The sequence below is a fragment of the Xenopus laevis genome, chromosome 3L, assembly GCF_017654675.1.
Source record: "Xenopus laevis strain J_2021 chromosome 3L, Xenopus_laevis_v10.1, whole genome shotgun sequence".
Taxonomy (NCBI): domain Eukaryota; kingdom Metazoa; phylum Chordata; class Amphibia; order Anura; family Pipidae; genus Xenopus; species Xenopus laevis.
Window position 1 is genome coordinate 85,712,219 of NC_054375.1, and position 17,286 is coordinate 85,729,504.

The 17,286-nt window shown below is 33.7% G+C and overlaps 1 protein-coding gene across 3 annotated transcripts in view; it reads right to left on the reverse strand.

The window, feature by feature from the left end:
• Positions 1-907: 907 nt before the first annotated feature.
• Positions 908-17,286, reverse strand: part of pclo.L (piccolo presynaptic cytomatrix protein L homeolog) — a 149,716-nt gene continuing 133,337 nt past the window's right edge. For all 3 annotated transcript variants that reach the window (XM_041586554.1, XM_041586553.1, XM_041586552.1), the window contains 7 exons: positions 16,791-16,985; positions 14,880-14,951; positions 11,190-11,328; positions 10,129-10,196; positions 7,309-7,443; positions 4,509-4,654; positions 908-3,947 (listed from right to left, as the gene is read on the reverse strand). In XM_041586554.1, the coding sequence (XP_041442488.1) occupies positions 3,807-3,947; positions 4,509-4,654; positions 7,309-7,443; positions 10,129-10,196; positions 11,190-11,328; positions 14,880-14,951; positions 16,791-16,985 (896 nt within the window). In that variant the 3' untranslated portion in view covers positions 908-3,806. The remainder of the gene's footprint in view (positions 3,948-4,508; positions 4,655-7,308; positions 7,444-10,128; positions 10,197-11,189; positions 11,329-14,879; positions 14,952-16,790; positions 16,986-17,286) is intronic.

Below are 17,286 nucleotides of genomic sequence, written 5' to 3' on the forward strand. Positions count from 1 at the left end.
CTCTGAATCATTTCACTCACAGCTCGATCTCTGAAAGCCGCCTCTCTACACCTCCCCCTTTTTCTCACAGTTGCTGACAGGCTGTTTTCTCCCTCTCTGCACTGCTGGATCTTGTTTCCTTTGCGGCAAGCAAAGATTAACAGCCGGCATAACATCGCATGTTCTTCAAGCTCTGCACGTCACTTCCGCCTACTACATTGCCACATGGTCCTAGCGCCGGGTTCATTAGACTTGAAACCCCTGTGCGCACCCAGTGACTCGAGTATAAGCCGAGGTAGACTTTTTCAGCACATTTTGAGTGCTGAAAAACTCGGCTTATACTCGAGTATATACGGTATCTTTACTTTTTAATCTTCTCATCACAGAACTATGTAATATAAGTGATCCTTTGGACTTTTGCTGTGGTGTAAATAAGCCCCTAGGCCACCCTCCCGCTGGGACACACATCACACACACTATCTTACCTGAAGACTTCTTTGTAGCGCACACAGATGGGCCCAGGTGTAACAATATGTAGGTACATATACCCATAATATATATTGCATTCAAGTAAATCTGATCCACATATGTCTGTAGAAAATATGGGGTATTAAATGCAATACAATTTACTTATTAGAGGTCAGGAGCTCCATTTACTTATAAGCATAAAGGGAAGGTTTAAAAATTCCAGAGCTGTAAAAGTCACGGAGGACTGGAGTTTTTTTACATTGCTATGTTATTTTCTCTTTACTGAAAAAAATCAAATCCTTTGAGTCTTTGTTGTAATAATTTTAAATCATAATTATGCATGTGCAGTATCATATTATGATATACCCATTAATTAGCAGAGCGTCATGTAACACGTGAAAATGTATGTAGGCGGATTTAGGCAAAACGATTTGAGAAATACATAGACATTCTATAAATGTGGGATGTTATAAATATTTATTAGACTGAGTTACAACCTTTGTACATCACTATTTGCATAAATTCTCATGTAACATCCTGTATATAACCACAAAAAAAATGTTTTTTTTACATAAAATTAAACAAATGATTTACAGGCAGATTACTATACAATTCATACCATTTAATAATTTTTAGATCTGGAAGCCAAAAAAAAAAAAAGAGTTATAAAAGAAATACACAAATAATAACAGACCTCCATCAAAGCATGCAACATCTGTTGGTATGACAATTAAATTCTCTAAGGACAGATACAGTAGTTACTTTATCTATTTTACAGTTTTTTAATATCTGTTAAACATCAGGCTTGTTGTGCAGTTTTTTAGTGGATATCAACAAACTCACTATTCAGCCATTGCTGCTTTACCATGTACCACGCCACCATACAATTAAACAGGAACAACTGAGTTGAATGCTCACATTTGCATGCTGAATGTCTCATGAATTTGTCATCTCTCACCTGTAATTATCTAATACAAAAATGTGTATGTTTATTTACAAGGTAATAAAATAAAGGAACTTGCTTTCTTGTGTATAATGACAAGAAAATGACTCCTTGCATTCTATATCATTAAATAATTTTTTCCCCTTTTGTTTCACTGTAGAACTGTTTAGCATTTAAAGTGAGAATATTCCCTTTCTGTGGTTTGACTAGGTAAATATTTTAAATATCACATGAACCTGACTCTGAATTACATGATCCCTCTGTGATAATGTATTACATTTTAACATGTAATTACAAATAAACATTTTTCAAAACATTTTTTTTATTTTATCTTTTAACTGTCACCAGCTTTGTAAGTGTTGTTGTGTATGGGTAAGTGTGTTATGGCTACATATATCTATTTGTAGCCAGGATAAAACATTGTTTAGCTCACCAGGCTAAATACTCATAAAGTTATTTCATGTGCTTTATTATATTTCTTTTTCAAGTAGTGGGCAGCGTATACTATACCCTCACTGTCTTGTATTCAACATCCAGGATTACACTTGTTCAAACGAGGCAAAGATTGTAGACATTAAAATGATTCTGTTTTGTACAATAAAATTTGCAAATAGCGTGGAAATACACTGTGCTTATACTTCTAAAATTACATAAATAATTAATCCATTTATTCAACTGAATGGTAGAGAAAGAGTAAAATCTTTTTTGCTTTGCATATAAATAAAAATACTGAAATCATTTTATCTCGGCCATATACATAGAAAATGAATATTCATAAATTACTAGTTGGTAACAAACTTTCGGATCAATGTAATCACTTCTAGGAGAAGCAAAACCAATAAACACTATACATGTGTTCAGATATATGTGCAAAATAAAAATACTGATATCAGTTTTTTTCTACTTTTTTTTCAAGATAAAAGATTTTATATTACAACAATCTTTGCTCTTATTCATGGACAGAAAAAAAGCATTGAGACATCAATGTTGCATAGATTACTTCCATTATAACTTAAGATTTTGGTCTAACACAGAGTTGGCACACTTCGGAAGCATGTTATAACCAATAGTCATTGGTGCACCTGTATGAAAGGTGGAGAATGCAGAAAAAAAATGTAACATCTAAAGAATGCCTTTAGTGTTGTACCTGTGACTGGATTCCATTTTTGCTTTATATATACAATTTATAACATAAAAAATGCATTTAATGTGTTGAGTAGCAAGAGTAATTCAACAATATCAGTGGAATGTCTAGTGTGAAGATAAGCAAACGAACATTAGCTCTTCTTATTTAGTGATGATTTTGGGTTTATCGGCAAGTACCCCAATTTGTGCTATTCCTCTGACATGAAATTTCCATAGCAACTACAAGCATGCTTTGCAGCCTTAACAGTTTACAGCATGGCAGAATTACATTACTTGCTAGAAAATTGGATATCTTATTTCTTAAAGCATTTTTAAAGTTCACATAGCCTTTGCAATAGCAGCAAAGGTAAAAATAAAAACATACAACTGATCTGACATTAAAAGCAGCTCTCTCCCCTAACATCCATGTTGCTTTCACTAGAAAAGACTTCAGGAGATATGTTAGCAGTCATTTTTGCCAGAAATTCCATCCTCCTCACAATCATTATTCATCCTTTACCTGAGTTAGTAAGAGCAGATCTAGAACTTTTATTCTTTTACCCTAGTCGCATTGTGCCCGTCATTTCTGTAAGATGGTAAGACATTTTGTACTTATTTAAAAAATGCTATTTAACAAAAAAAACCTTGATTAGTAAAATAACGCAATATTGTATAGTAGATTGTACTGAAAATCATTTTTAACCATGATACAGTGCTATAATCATTTGATTGCTATCTATTCTTAGTATTAATGAATCTGAAATTAAACTGTTAAAATATCCATTCTTCCCATACACAATAATTTACTTTTTTACACAACAGAATTTGATCACCACCTACGAGAAGAGAAGACAGGCACTGTATATTTCCTTTACCCGTGAATTGCGCAAGACATTACTTGTCAGATTATAATGACACTTCATATTGTATTCATTTGTTTTCATTTGATGTGATTTGATTTGAAGCATGTAGGGTGCAAAAAAGATATTTATTTTGCTAGTATTTGTGATTTTTGCTTAAAGGTTTTCTGTATTTCTTATAGTGCTTTTTATATAAAGCCCACATACCTGTACAGCTACATTTTAGAGCACATTTATTCTGAACCCTCCTGTTTTAGATTGCAGCACCTGCATGAGACTCATTCTTGCATTGTTTTCAAATGATTGCTTATATCTTTCATTGAAAACCATGTTAAAATGGCTTGATCTATGAAACCCGAACAATGTCCCTTTTTTGTTTCAAAATCAGCCTAATTCAGCTAAAACCTCCATGTTCCCTTAAACCATTGTTTTCAATGTGCTGGAGCAGAGCTAACTAAGAGTTTGTGCCAATTAACTATCCTCTTTCTCAGATCCACCTTGTCAAGCCAGATATAGGCTTCCCCGATCAGTGTTTTTTTCATAAATTTTCCTCCATTCGACACAAGTAAAATCTGCAAGACAAAATATTCATTATATTGTCATGCAAACATACAAGGAGTTAAGAACAAGATCAATTAATATCACACCATAAAAAATCTACTTGTTTAAAATGCTTTTGTAATTTAGATTTATAGTGAGTAGTGAGTTTATCACTTAATTGATTTGTTCAATACACGTATGCAAACTAGAGTTTTGATATGTTTTTAATGTGGATATATATTTTGTGGAGGATTGGGTACTGAGTTGAATCCAATAAAATGGATGGATTTGGTGCAGCTCTAATTGCAAGGATTAAGTGTGTTGCTCACAACTAATTTAAAAGACAATTACATGAATTACAATGCTAACTTTTTCCCCAGGCCGTAACTCCTCTCTGGAGTTCACGGACGCAATATTTATGTCTAAGCACTGTGCTGCCCTCTCACCTGTATTCCCAGGAATCCATTGTGCCTTTATTTTCACTTGAGTAGTGCAGTAAGATACTCAAAGTTTCTGTGAATTGCCCCACCCCCCAGTAATAAGTCTTTTGGTTGCCATTTAACATTTCCATCTACCTGTTTGTATAACCATACCTGAAGAGAGTGTCCTGCAGGACTCATGCTAAAACGGAATGTTTCATTGAATGAAGGTTCACGATCATGTCTGCAAACACGTGTTTTTTTCTTTATTATTCTTTTTTGTGTAGCTATATTAATTACATAGAGTTTCACATAGAGATCTGTAAAAGCAAGAAAAAATTGATTGCAAAACACTGACACCAAAAATATTGTTATTTCACTTTCTTTTTTTTTAAACTTTATACACAAGATATAAGTACAAATCACATTTTGAATGTAATACAAAAGTACTGAGTTGGTGTGTTTGTACAATGTTGTGATATAAGACCAAGGTGGAATGGAAGAAGATGAAAGGAAGGGAAAAGGAGAAGAAAAGGGGGGAGAGAAGAAGGGGTAACCAGTATAAAATAAAAATAGCTAGATATTGTACAGTTAGCCAGAAACACAAATTTAAGGGGTAGTATCATTTTCATCATAGGCTTGTCTTTTTGTCCATGGGTTCCATATTAGATCATTCTTGTCCAGTTTGTCAGCATGAAAGTGATTTTTTTTACTGGCTGCAAACCACCAATTTTTACATTCCACTACATGTGCAAGGGGACTAGACCCTTTCCAAATAGAAGCAAGAGCAGATTTGATTGACAAGTCTATGGTCCAGGAGGTATCCGCCCAGCAATGTGGTCCATGGTCAGGATCAATACGTTTTGTAATAATTGTGAGAGAATATTGAATGCATGGGTCCAGTCTTGCTGATAGTATGTCCTGTCAGGGCTTTGATCATGCCACAGAAAATGGTTCATTTCAGAGACCAATGCATTCTAGAAATATATATTGTCATAGATCATCTTAAATCTCATTTTGTTTGACTGTTGCCATGGAGGGGAATACAGACTTAATATAGTTGGTAATTGAATACAGACTTAATATAGTTGGTAATTTGAATAATTGAAATTTATCTTGTTCAGACAAATCAAATGTATCTTTGATCAGATCCCAGGAGGCTAATTTACCCAAGTGAAAATACCTCTGTTTGTCCAGCCTTTATAGCCTAAAGTTACAAGATCTGGGGGGAATTCAGGGTTGTTGTGTATGGGAATAGTCCCATATCTGTAATATATGGTAATCATAAGGGGCGGATTGATTCAAGGTCATGCGTCTGTGTTTTTTAGATAGCCAAGGGAGGTCTCTCACTCCTAAGGGCTATGTTAAAGGCATGTAAAGTCTAAAATAGAATAAGGCTAGAAATGCTGTATTTTGTACACTAAATATAAACATGAACTTACTGCACCACAAGCCTAATCAAACAATTAATTTATGCTTTGAAAGTTGGCTACAGGGGGTCACCATCTTGTAACTTTTTTAAACATTTTTGCAAGACTAAAACTGTGCACATGCTCAGTGTGGTCTGGGCTGCTTAGGGGTCGTCATAAACAAAGCTGCTTGAGTTCTGCATGGCTGGAAAGTATAGCAGTTAGGGACCATCTGACAATTCCTATCCACAGCAGTAAATGAAGGGAGAATTTCACTGCATACAGTCAGGTTTCTTATAAAAACGGTACACATTTTTTAATTAAAATATATTGGAGATAGGTTTCTTTTTCATTAAAGAAAGTAAAAATGGGATTTTATTTTTTTGCATGCCTTTACATGCCCTTTAAGGTGTATTTAATATCCACCAACCTAAGGGTAGATTCCATGGAGTTCCACTGTACCAATTGCATTAACCTAGCCCCTAGGTAGTTGATTTTGATACTGGGTAGGCCCCAGCCGTCCCTTAGTTTGGACCTTTCTTGGATGTTTTAGAATATTTCACTTTCTAAAGTTCTTCATGACCCTATATGACCCTAGTAAATATCTATCAGTTGGTACAAACAGGAAAATACAGTCTACCAATGCCAGCCCTTTGTGAGCTGCTATATTTCTCTCAAGCTTGACTTGCAATACATGTGTTTGGCCCAAGTGGATCAGTTGAATTTGTAAATCCTCTTTTTCAAAGGTATTATAAGGCCAATGGATGGATATCTCTATTATTCCTCATTATCTTATCTGTTATTTTGAAAAGCATCCTTAGTACAAAGATTAGTAATATACTATAAAATGATCATTATAGCTAGCAGCATTTTTTTTTATTAATTAGCTTGTTTCTGCAATCCATGAATTATGAATTCATAACATAGAAATCAGGATTCAGCTCCCATATATATGGATATATGTCCCCTCTGCTAGTTCCTGTGGCAGTTGGTCTGCAGAATGTACCTGTAAAGATTTCAAAGAGTCTATAATAAGTGGACAGTGATGTGTTTTGCAGGCATCACTATTTTGAGTAGTCATCTCCAGTATCCTAGACTTGTACATGACTTTCTACATTTTTATTTGCAACTATCTCAAGAGACAATGCCCATTCGATAATATGCTGCTACTTTAAATCCATGGTAGCTGCTTGGAACTCCTGGCATGAAGATCAAAAGAATGAAACCATTAGAAACCATGTATTAGTTCAGTGTAAGAAAAACACAAAATGATTAAAGCATGTAGAAGCTGACTGAAGTGAAGGCAGTAATGTAATGCTGCACTGAAGATTGTATAGTTGGACATAATTTAGATGGACATAATTTAAAAAAGTGGTATACTTACCATGAAAACACATACAAATAATGAAAACACATACATTTACACAAAACTGTAAACCCATTGCAAATGTTTAAATACTGTATATTAGTAATTAAAAAAAAACATTTTTGAGTGGTGGATCACTTTAATCTGAGAGAAAAAAAACAACCTACCAAGTGTGTACATTTAAGAATATCAAACATACCCGGTAGATGATCCGGGGACTTAAATTTATATGTAATGTTCCGGCATTGTAGAATCTCCACTATTAACTGCTCTCCGTCAGTCTTCATTTCTTTCTTCAGCGCAATTTTTATTTCTCCCATCACTTGTGTTTTGCCTGCAATAGAGATCCAGCTTGTAAGTATACAGCAATCCCGATTTAACGTATCAATTAAAAAACAAACAGAATCTTTTTTTTTCCTGATTAAATGCTGTATTAAACTTGAAGCAATATCTAAAAACACATAAAATGCACTGTACTGTATTTTAAAACAAGATAGCACAATCAACATAATTTTGTATCCCAAATATTTTAAATATAGGTTTCAGTTCAGATCAGTTTCCAGAAAGTTGTAAGTGTTGATGGTGAACATTTGTCCAGATAAAGCCACTTTAGCAATGAGTTAAATCATATGTTAGTGGCATTGTACTCTCAAGCTATGCATACAGTATAATGGAATGTTTGCTGCCTTTAATCTAGAAATAACTTTCAAATTAAGACATGGAAGAAAAAGCAAATAAAATCAAATATGTTCTAAAGTCATTTAATGGTTACTAATTCCAAGCACCCATTTAATGGAGAACTAAACCCTAAAAATGAACACGGCTAAAAATGCCATGTTGTATATACTGAACGTATTGCACCAGCCTAAAGTTTCAGCTTCTCAGTAGCAGAAATGATCCAGGAAAAAACTTGTAGCAGCACCAATGCATTCTTATACCTTGATGAATTACTCATAAAGGCATGCATTGATGCTACAGAACCGGAATTTCCATCGGACTGTATGTGGTGTCAATTCCAAGGTTCTGTTATCGGTGCTGCTGAACTGTGGCAAGTGAATCAGACATTAATGTTGTGCTGCAAAAGTGACACCATTCTAATACAAATCCTGTGAAATGTTTGCCCGCCATTACAACCTTGTGTCCAATAAATTCTGCATTTGTTCTCTAGCCTGTGCATCTGAATGATTTGAAATTTAGTGAGCATTCCACACACCCTACTTTCTGAATGCAGTGGCGCTAAATGCAGGAATCACTGTATTCAGAACAAGTCATAATTTTTTCCCTCCTTTCTATTTTACGTCAGGGAGATTTAATTGTGTCATATCTTTAGTATAAACAATATGGGGCAGATTTACATAGGGTCGAATATTGAGGGTTAATTAACCCTCGATGTTCGACTGCCGAAGGTAAATCCTTCGACTTCGAATATCGAAGTCAAAGGATTTACCACAATTATTCCGATCGAACGAAAAATTGTTCAATCAAACTTTTAAATCCTTCAAATCGAACGATTCGAAGGTTTTCCATCCATCGATCGAACGATTTTTCTACGACCAAAAAAAGCTTAGAAAGCCTATTGGGACATTCCCCATAGGCTAACATTGCACCTCGGTAGGTTTTACTTGCCTAAGTAGGGGGTCAAAGTTTTTTTAAAGAGACAGTACTTCGACTATCGAATGGTCGAACGATTTTTAGTTCGATTCGAAGTCGTAGTCAAAGGTCGAAGTAGCCAATTCGATGGTCGAAATAGCCAAAAAAATCATTAGAAATTCGACGTTTTTTTTTATTCTATTCCTTCACTCAAACTAAGTAAATTAGTGCCCCTATGTGTATATTTTAAATGTGCACTGTGATTTGTGTTTTAAGGGTTGCTGTGTAATTTACATATTAGATAGTATCAGGACACAATAGATATAAGCTTCAAACACATCCTATTTAGCACACAGTTGCTAACCCTTTGCCCAAAGGCTGTTGAGAATTCAATCCTTCCCGTCTCCACACTGCATTTCCCACCTTCCATTGTCCTGATTCTGGATTGGACTGCCTCAGAAATCCATACCCAACTCGCTTAGATTAATTTAACAGTCACTGACCAACCACAACCTGACACATGAACCTGTGGCCAGTCTCTTGGTTAAAAGAATGGGTTTAAAGTTTAGTCAGGGAGTTCCTGCAGTGAGGACACAGATGCCAGACCCAATGGAAGGATGAATATCAGCAAGCATTGGCTTTAGATTTAATATCCACATTTGTTATTATCTTTGTAAATAACCTTTATATATTCTATGTAATTTAGTGCTGAAAACCACAGCCAGCCATGTTGGTGGCTGCATGAATTATCTGAATGTCATGTGGCTGCAAAAAATGCTTGTGGATGCACTTTAATGGTACCTATAACCATAAAAATTGCTTACCCCACTGGCGGTATGGGCTAACAATGACATGCGATTTGGGATTGGGGGCAGAAGATCAGTAGTATTGAAAACGTACCAATCCGGTGGCAGAGCATAGGATTAGGGGCAAAGGTATTTGGTTTTTTGTTTTTTAGTTACAATGTTTCCCACATCCACAGTGTGGGCCCCGTTACCCATATCTTCAGAGGGGGAAACAATTATTAGGTTATTGTTGCCCTTTAACAATCTCAGTTCTAGAGGTCAGATCAAAATACTCTATCCTTATAGAAAATGAATTCTCTTATGTGAGTGCCAGGTATGATTTATATTTTGCAAAAAAAAGTTAAAAAAAATTAATCTTTAAATTGCACTTAAAAACCACTCTTCAAAAAGTTGCCTATCCTGTAGGTCATGTTATGCTGTTTTGACAACCCTTCCCAACTCAGTAAGCGTTTCTAATACTAATGAACTACTGCTGCATAAATATGGCAACCCCCTCATAGAAGAACATAAGGGGTCAGATAGTTCATGTAAATAGGTAAAGGTAAATACTTATATGGTAAAATTAAAATAAAGCAGATATCACCTTATGTTTCAATACTTACAGCTGCAACACAGTTTCTTACCTTCTGCATCAGCGAGGCCCATTGCTGCTTGAGCTACCAAATCCTGTCCATTTTGGTTAATATTTCCTCTGTTAAAACAAACATATAATTTACTTACAATTGCTGTCTTAACAATTAAATATTAAAGGGGCTGTTCACCTTTAAATTAACTTTTAGTATGATGTAGAAAGTGATTTTTTGAGGCAATTTCCAATTGGTTTTCATTATTTGTGGCTTGTGAGTTATTTAGCTTTTTATTCAGCAGCTCTCTAGTTTGCAATTTCAGTGACCCCCCTCATTTTAAAGCTGGAAAGAGTCAGAAGAAGGCAAAAAATTCAAAAACTATAAATATATATATTTTATAAATATAAAAAATAAATAATGAAGACCAATTAGAAAGCGGCCATTCTATAACATACTAAAAGTTCACTTAAAGGTGAACCACCTCTTTAAGCATATGAATCACAACAATACAACAGGTAAACTCAACTTTGTTTAAATTCGAAGCCTAATCTTGCATTATTTTTTAAGTAACAGAACTGATGAATTTAAATGTTTTCTTTTTTTTAAACTTTGCACACTTGTTGGCAAATACCTTGATCTCCTCTAAAAAAAAAATTCCTGCCAAAACAGTCAACCAATTTTGCTTTGTCAAAAGGTGACAATAACACTCTTTAAACAGCCAATATACCTTCATTTCTCAATTAGTATTAGCCTAATGCGAATAATGGAGTGGAATTTACTTGAATTTGTCTTTTGCTTGGGTTTATAGCTTTAATGCTTTTCTATGTATCTTCTATTTTATCTGGATAATTACAGTCAAAAATAGGAATTTTATATATGCATATTTCTAGCATGAAGACTGCTCCAAAAACATGCAAAAACATAATCCAATAATTTATTAGGAATTACAATGTACAATTATAATGAACACTGCACTGCTATCAAAGGAAATACCAGTTCTTTGCATTTTTTAATAAAAACAAATATTTTATACAATGTGTAGTAAGGAACTACTTACTGTATTTGAGATCTTTCCCATTTGGCAGGCAGCACTGTATCACCTTAATAGATGTACTTACATTCTTGGAACTGGAAACTGATTGCTATCTCCTGTTGTCCTGCTTCCATCACTCTCCACACCGTACCCGCTACCAAAACTGCTGACTGATGAAGTTGTAGAGACCGAGGACTCAGAAGGCCTGTGACTTGTAGATTTTGCTGAAAAAGTAAATACATGTATAAATACTAAATACAATATTGCTTTAGTAAATGTTTCCTAATAATGTTGTCACCATAATATTTAAGCATACAGATTGATATGCATATTACTCAATATAAATACGAAATAAAATCGCAAATCAAACTGAAGGTTGACATATATTTTAGGAAAAGAAAATAGCTCTTATGGCTCTAAACATTTTAATTTTTTCATCACTATAGCCACTCTCTGCAGTAGCTTTTCCTTCCATGGAGTGTTGGAATGCTAACAGAGTGTATTCTCTGCATGCAGCCAGCAGCCCAACACATAGTAAAGGTGACCATAGCTATGCAGTATTTTAAATGAGAAAATGGCATATTTAATCATAGATTTTACTAGGTCATAAAGAGTGAATCATTTAAAGTGGTGGTTCACCTTTAAGGTAACTTTTATTATGTTATAAAATGGCCAATTCTAAGCAACGTTTCAATTGGTTTTCATTATTTATTTTCTATATTGTTATCGTTATTTGTCTTTTTCTTCTAACAGCTTTCAAATGGGCGTTGCTGTCTCCCTTCTAAAAACAAATGCTCTTTAAAGCTAAAAATGTATTGTTATTGTTACTTTTTATTACTGATCCTTCTATTCAGGCCTCTCCTCCTATTCATATTCCAGTCTCTTATTCAAATCAATGCATGGTTGCTAGGGTAATTTGGACCTTAGTTACCAGATTGGTTAAGATGGAAATTGAAGAGCTGCTGAATAAAAAGCTAAATAACTCAAAAATAAAAAATAAAATAAAAAATTCAATAATAAATTCAAATCAATTGCAAATTGTATCAGAATATCATTCTCTACATCATACTAAAAGTTCTCAAAGGTGAACAACCCCTTTAAATACCTAGTAGCGTCAAAAGAGCATGCAATTGAGTTTACCTTTGTTTATTTTATACTTACATAACATCAAATGCAGTGAGATTTTTTTTTTTCTCCAATCTCACAAGTCAATCTTCTTTTGTTCTTACAACTGCCTTTTAGTGCATTTTGAATAGTTTACTACTGTTATATCACCATTTAAAATGTTGTGATAATTATTTTGCTACACATCTGGCCACAATGTACAGTGTTGGAAAATGCTTAAGGCTTGAGCACAAATCTATTTTTAATTCAACATTTTTGTTCACTCATTTTTATAAAATAAAATCATCATGGTAGTGATGATGCAATACAGCATTACACTAGTGTTCCAAAAATGAAACTATTTTAACTATTTTTCTGTGTGTACTATGCTATTTTAGGAGAACAAATGTGTATGCTATGAAAGCAAGGTAGTATTTTAGCAGCACTGCACATTCAATGATCCCCAGACCATTACCCCCTTACCTACCTCATTTTTATTTTCACCTACTGCTAAATACAAACATATTAGTTTTAAGGCATGCCCATTCTACCCAAGACACAAGGTGTACACTGACAGTAAACAGGATTGCATAAACCAGTAAAACTCACATTCTAAAATACCATAAATACCAGAATGTGTTTAGCAAAATATCACAAATTCGCTACGGATAAAGATGTTTTGTTAGTCCTTGTTTAGTCTTTGTTTCAGTGTTCCACTGAGTGCTTTTTTATTAAAACATTGTAGACTTATGATTAAAATGCCTTTTTTTAATTGAAAGACATTAACCGAGCCAAAATTAATTTTGTATACAGTTTTAATATATCATTTATTGAAATATGAGAAAAATATACAGTTTAACAACACGTGGGAACTTGTAAACATGACAAATTAATTTCAGAACTGCATGGACATAATTCCCAACACATAAAATGAATAAATCACAGAATTACATTCCTTATTATTCAGGTTCTTTTGTCATTCAGATTACTTATTAATTCTGAATTTATGTAAGCATTCTATAAATATTGTTCCATAGGTACATGTACAGTACATGGTATGTTATACAACCAAAACTGATGTATTGTGCTCTTATTAGCATGCAGGAATGCATACCATCTGTACACAGAGAGTGCACCACCACTTGCATTTTTAAATCATGCTTTGTTTATGACATGAACCAAAAGACTGATTCAGTGTGGCTTCCCAAGGAAAAATGTTTAAAATTTCATGTTTATTTTCAATATGCCTTCTTTTGGCCACCCATAATGCTAGGCCTAGCTCACCAAAGACCTCAAGAAATCAGGTTACTTCCTGTTTTCTCCCATGGAAGCAAGAAGGAAACGGACTTCCCAAAAATGTAATAGGTCATTGAACCAATATTAGGGCGGCTGTACTGGCAAAATAGGGCATTTGATAATAGTGTAATTTCCACGGTATTAATTTTCTCAGTATTACATACTGATCGTTTTTATAAATGTCTCAGTGCTTAAAGTGTTGTTCCAATGAAATGTACACTATGACATTTTTGAAACACAACTCAGTCTTGCTGCTTGCTCAACCAACACTATATTCATAATCTATATTCATAATCTAATGAAATCTGTTTTTTGAAAATTAACTGTAATTAATGAAGATACTGCAAGAAAATTAAATATCCCAAAGAAAACACACAGTACCATGTCTGTAAAATAAAAGGCTGTTTTACTATCTGACGTATATGTACAGTATTTATAGTAACAAAATAGAATGTACAGATTATCTTTTTACCCTGAATATTGAACATTGACCTCATCAGTTTATAGATTAATTCTGCATATATTTAAGCATGTTACATTTTTAGTTTTTTCCAAAAAAAAATTGGAAATGCTTGATTTTTTCACAGAATTTATATATGTGAATAATCAAACTTAAAAACATATTCCTTAGATATAGTTAAAGATTTTTTAATAGTTTAATTATCTGTAATGGTTTTTGCAGTGGGTATTTATAGTAAATGGTTTTATTTATGGGGTACTGAGCTAAGTACTGTTTAAAGGCATTCGTTAAAAGTCGCCTATCATAGGTATGACCTTATATTGGATAAGTATGCAAAGGTCTAGCACATTTTGTTAATGGAGGAAAAAGTGCAAGTCAAATAGCTCAAAGCACTCGTTAGGACATTTACAATTCACCTTTCCTATTTTAAAGATATTAGACATGTTATGCTGCTAAATGGGGTTCTTGGCAGAGCAGCAGGGATTAGTTAGCCAGGTAATATACCAACGTGTTGTCCTATTGGAGATGCTGACAGCATATTCAGTCAACACTTCCAAGAGAACTTCTCTATCTAATGCCCTATATAACAGAATAAAACTGCAAATACTTTAGTTATTTGTATTTAGACATTTTTGGTGGGAGGTATATTTCCATGAATATCAAATAATGTAGGTTACTATCACTGAGAGCCACTGTAATGTACCCTATAGTAGTTTATGAACTTTATAAACATAAATTAAATTAGACCACATGTATATATCGATAGTTTTCTTTTACTTTGTGTGTGTGTAAAATCTGGTTCCATCATTTTGTTGAAATGAAATCACACTAGCGTATTGGTGTTCAGGTTTTGTGCATAGCGTATAATAGTTTGAATAAATTAGGCTTTAAACATTGATGCAGTTTTTTGCTCACCTTCAGGCTTGACGGATCCATCAGACACCACCTTCTTGAGAGCATGCTGGCTTTGGTCTTTGTTGTCATTGGCTGGTGAAGGCAGATTGTCAGACTGAGTTCTTTGAATTGGGAGGTTTCCTGCTATGCTGTGTCTATGCTGATTTCTGGCATGATTAGACTGACCAGTTTTATGTGCTGCTGTGGCAGTGTAAGTGAAATGGAAACCCAAAGTACTTATCCTCAGATGGAACCAGCTTAAATGTTACTCATGCAAACAGAAGTGTTGCTTTCTGTATTTAGATAGATTGTGTTTTTAACATCAAAAAGACACCACATGCGCAGCATCAAGGGTCTTTAAAACTGGCTGTTTCTTTTTATTGGTTTAAAGAAAGTTTCCCACCAATGTTTTAGTTCAGTGAGAACACATGCAATAACAAATCTCTTTAGGTTGTCATTTTCTTAATGACCAACTATAGACTGCTTTACCAACATAATTCTTATTATGTTGTGTCAGGTATATTTAACAAGCCTTTTATCCATATGATATGGGTTGTCTTAACTGCACAAATGTGTTATGCTTTTGTGTGTTTGGAAATTACTGGATTATTTCACTCTTCATAATGTGTAAAATCATAACATGTGCAGAGTATTTTAACATATTTTGACAAAAAATATCTAATGTAAAATGTGTCATTTCTAAAAGCAGTCCTTTAATTTAATTTAATATTATGCCTTTCTGGTAATATTCTCCCAATTTAAAAGTAAAAAAACATTTCTTTAAAGTATAAACTATTAATTGTGCATGTTTGAATATGAACATTTACACTTAGTTTGCTTTAGAATATTATCTATGAATACACAGGCTGTCATTATTATACATATAAATGGTTACTTGACCTTTCTCTTTATGAATAAGTCAACTAGAATATATTTGTCTTCTCAACAATCTTTCATTGGACATAGTTTTTAATAATACCTTTGGTTGTTCTAGAAATTTACTAAGAGCTATAATTTCCATTACCATTATTAAAATTATAAAAAAATTATAATCCTCCAATAGCTTTCACATTTATAACGGTTCAAAATGTGCCAGTGTGTGATGGTGTTTTACCAAAGCAAAAATTTATATTTTATCAGTATTTCTAATCTATATTATAATAATGTTAATTGACAGCACTACAAATATTTATGTGCCAAAATTGTTGCAATGTGTATTATATGATATCATAATGTATTGCTAACAAAACACTCAAGAGACTGTATAGAATTGTTTCTACAATCTCAAAATTAGAACAGTTTTTAATTGTATAAGTCAAACAGGTGCATGAATATGCAGTGATATTAAGCAGCCTTTCACAGTGGCATGATTAATATGATGATTGACTTGTGACACAGTAAGAATCATTACTTTTATGAATGATCTCAACTGGTTAAATAAATATCTGAATAAACCAAATGATGTGACACACAATGATAAATGGTTTAGACAAATATTTGCCAGTGCAAAATGTGTTCTGATGCAATCAGTAGTGATAGTTGTTAACTATCACAGGGATAGTTAAGTGATTTTATGACAGCATGAAGGAGAAAATGTTATTTTCCCATTTAAATAAAATAGGAAGCATCATTTACATATAAGTATTAACAGGACCTTCACACAGTTTTGCATCATGAACGGGATTGGGTGGTGTGTAAGGTGAAAACACATGATGGAACAATGAACCAATGAGGAAACAGCCAGTTTCATTTTAGTTCAGTCAACAAAAATTGGGTAACGTATATTAGATGTGGACAATTTCACAATAAAGGACATTTTACAAGGTAAACAAATAGTGACAACAAATAATGGTCAACAAGGGGGAACAGCAGGAAAAAGGCAACAGATGAACATTAAGCTGCCATGCTGAGGAATTTATTTGCGTCTTTTACTTGGTTGAAGACGAAGCTGTTGGACAGCCGCTTCAGCAGCAGCGATGGCTACTCCAGCGTCTTCAAGATGAGTCTGAGTGACACTTGTTTTACTTTGGCTACGTGATGGTCCATGAGAGCGTAGATGTCCTTCAGAAGAAGACTTGGAGCTACCAGGACTGCTATGAGATTTTTCTATGGTGGGGATCTGCATATCTAATATATAAACCAGATATAGATTTTTGTCACTGCTGATATATTAACATAATTTGCCAGAGCACAGGTTTAATAACTATATAGCATACATACTGTAGATTTTTATAATCTTTTAATACTTGAAAGTGAACTTTACTCATGTATCATACCTGTAAAAATCTTTCTTTTTTTTTTTTTAACTGCAGACCACAAAAAATGCAGTGCTTATTGTAAAGTCTGCAACCTTCAGAACAGATTTGGGGGAGCATGGGCATGCTCTGGGTGGATTGCGATTTGGACTGAAAAAATCATTTTTTAATTG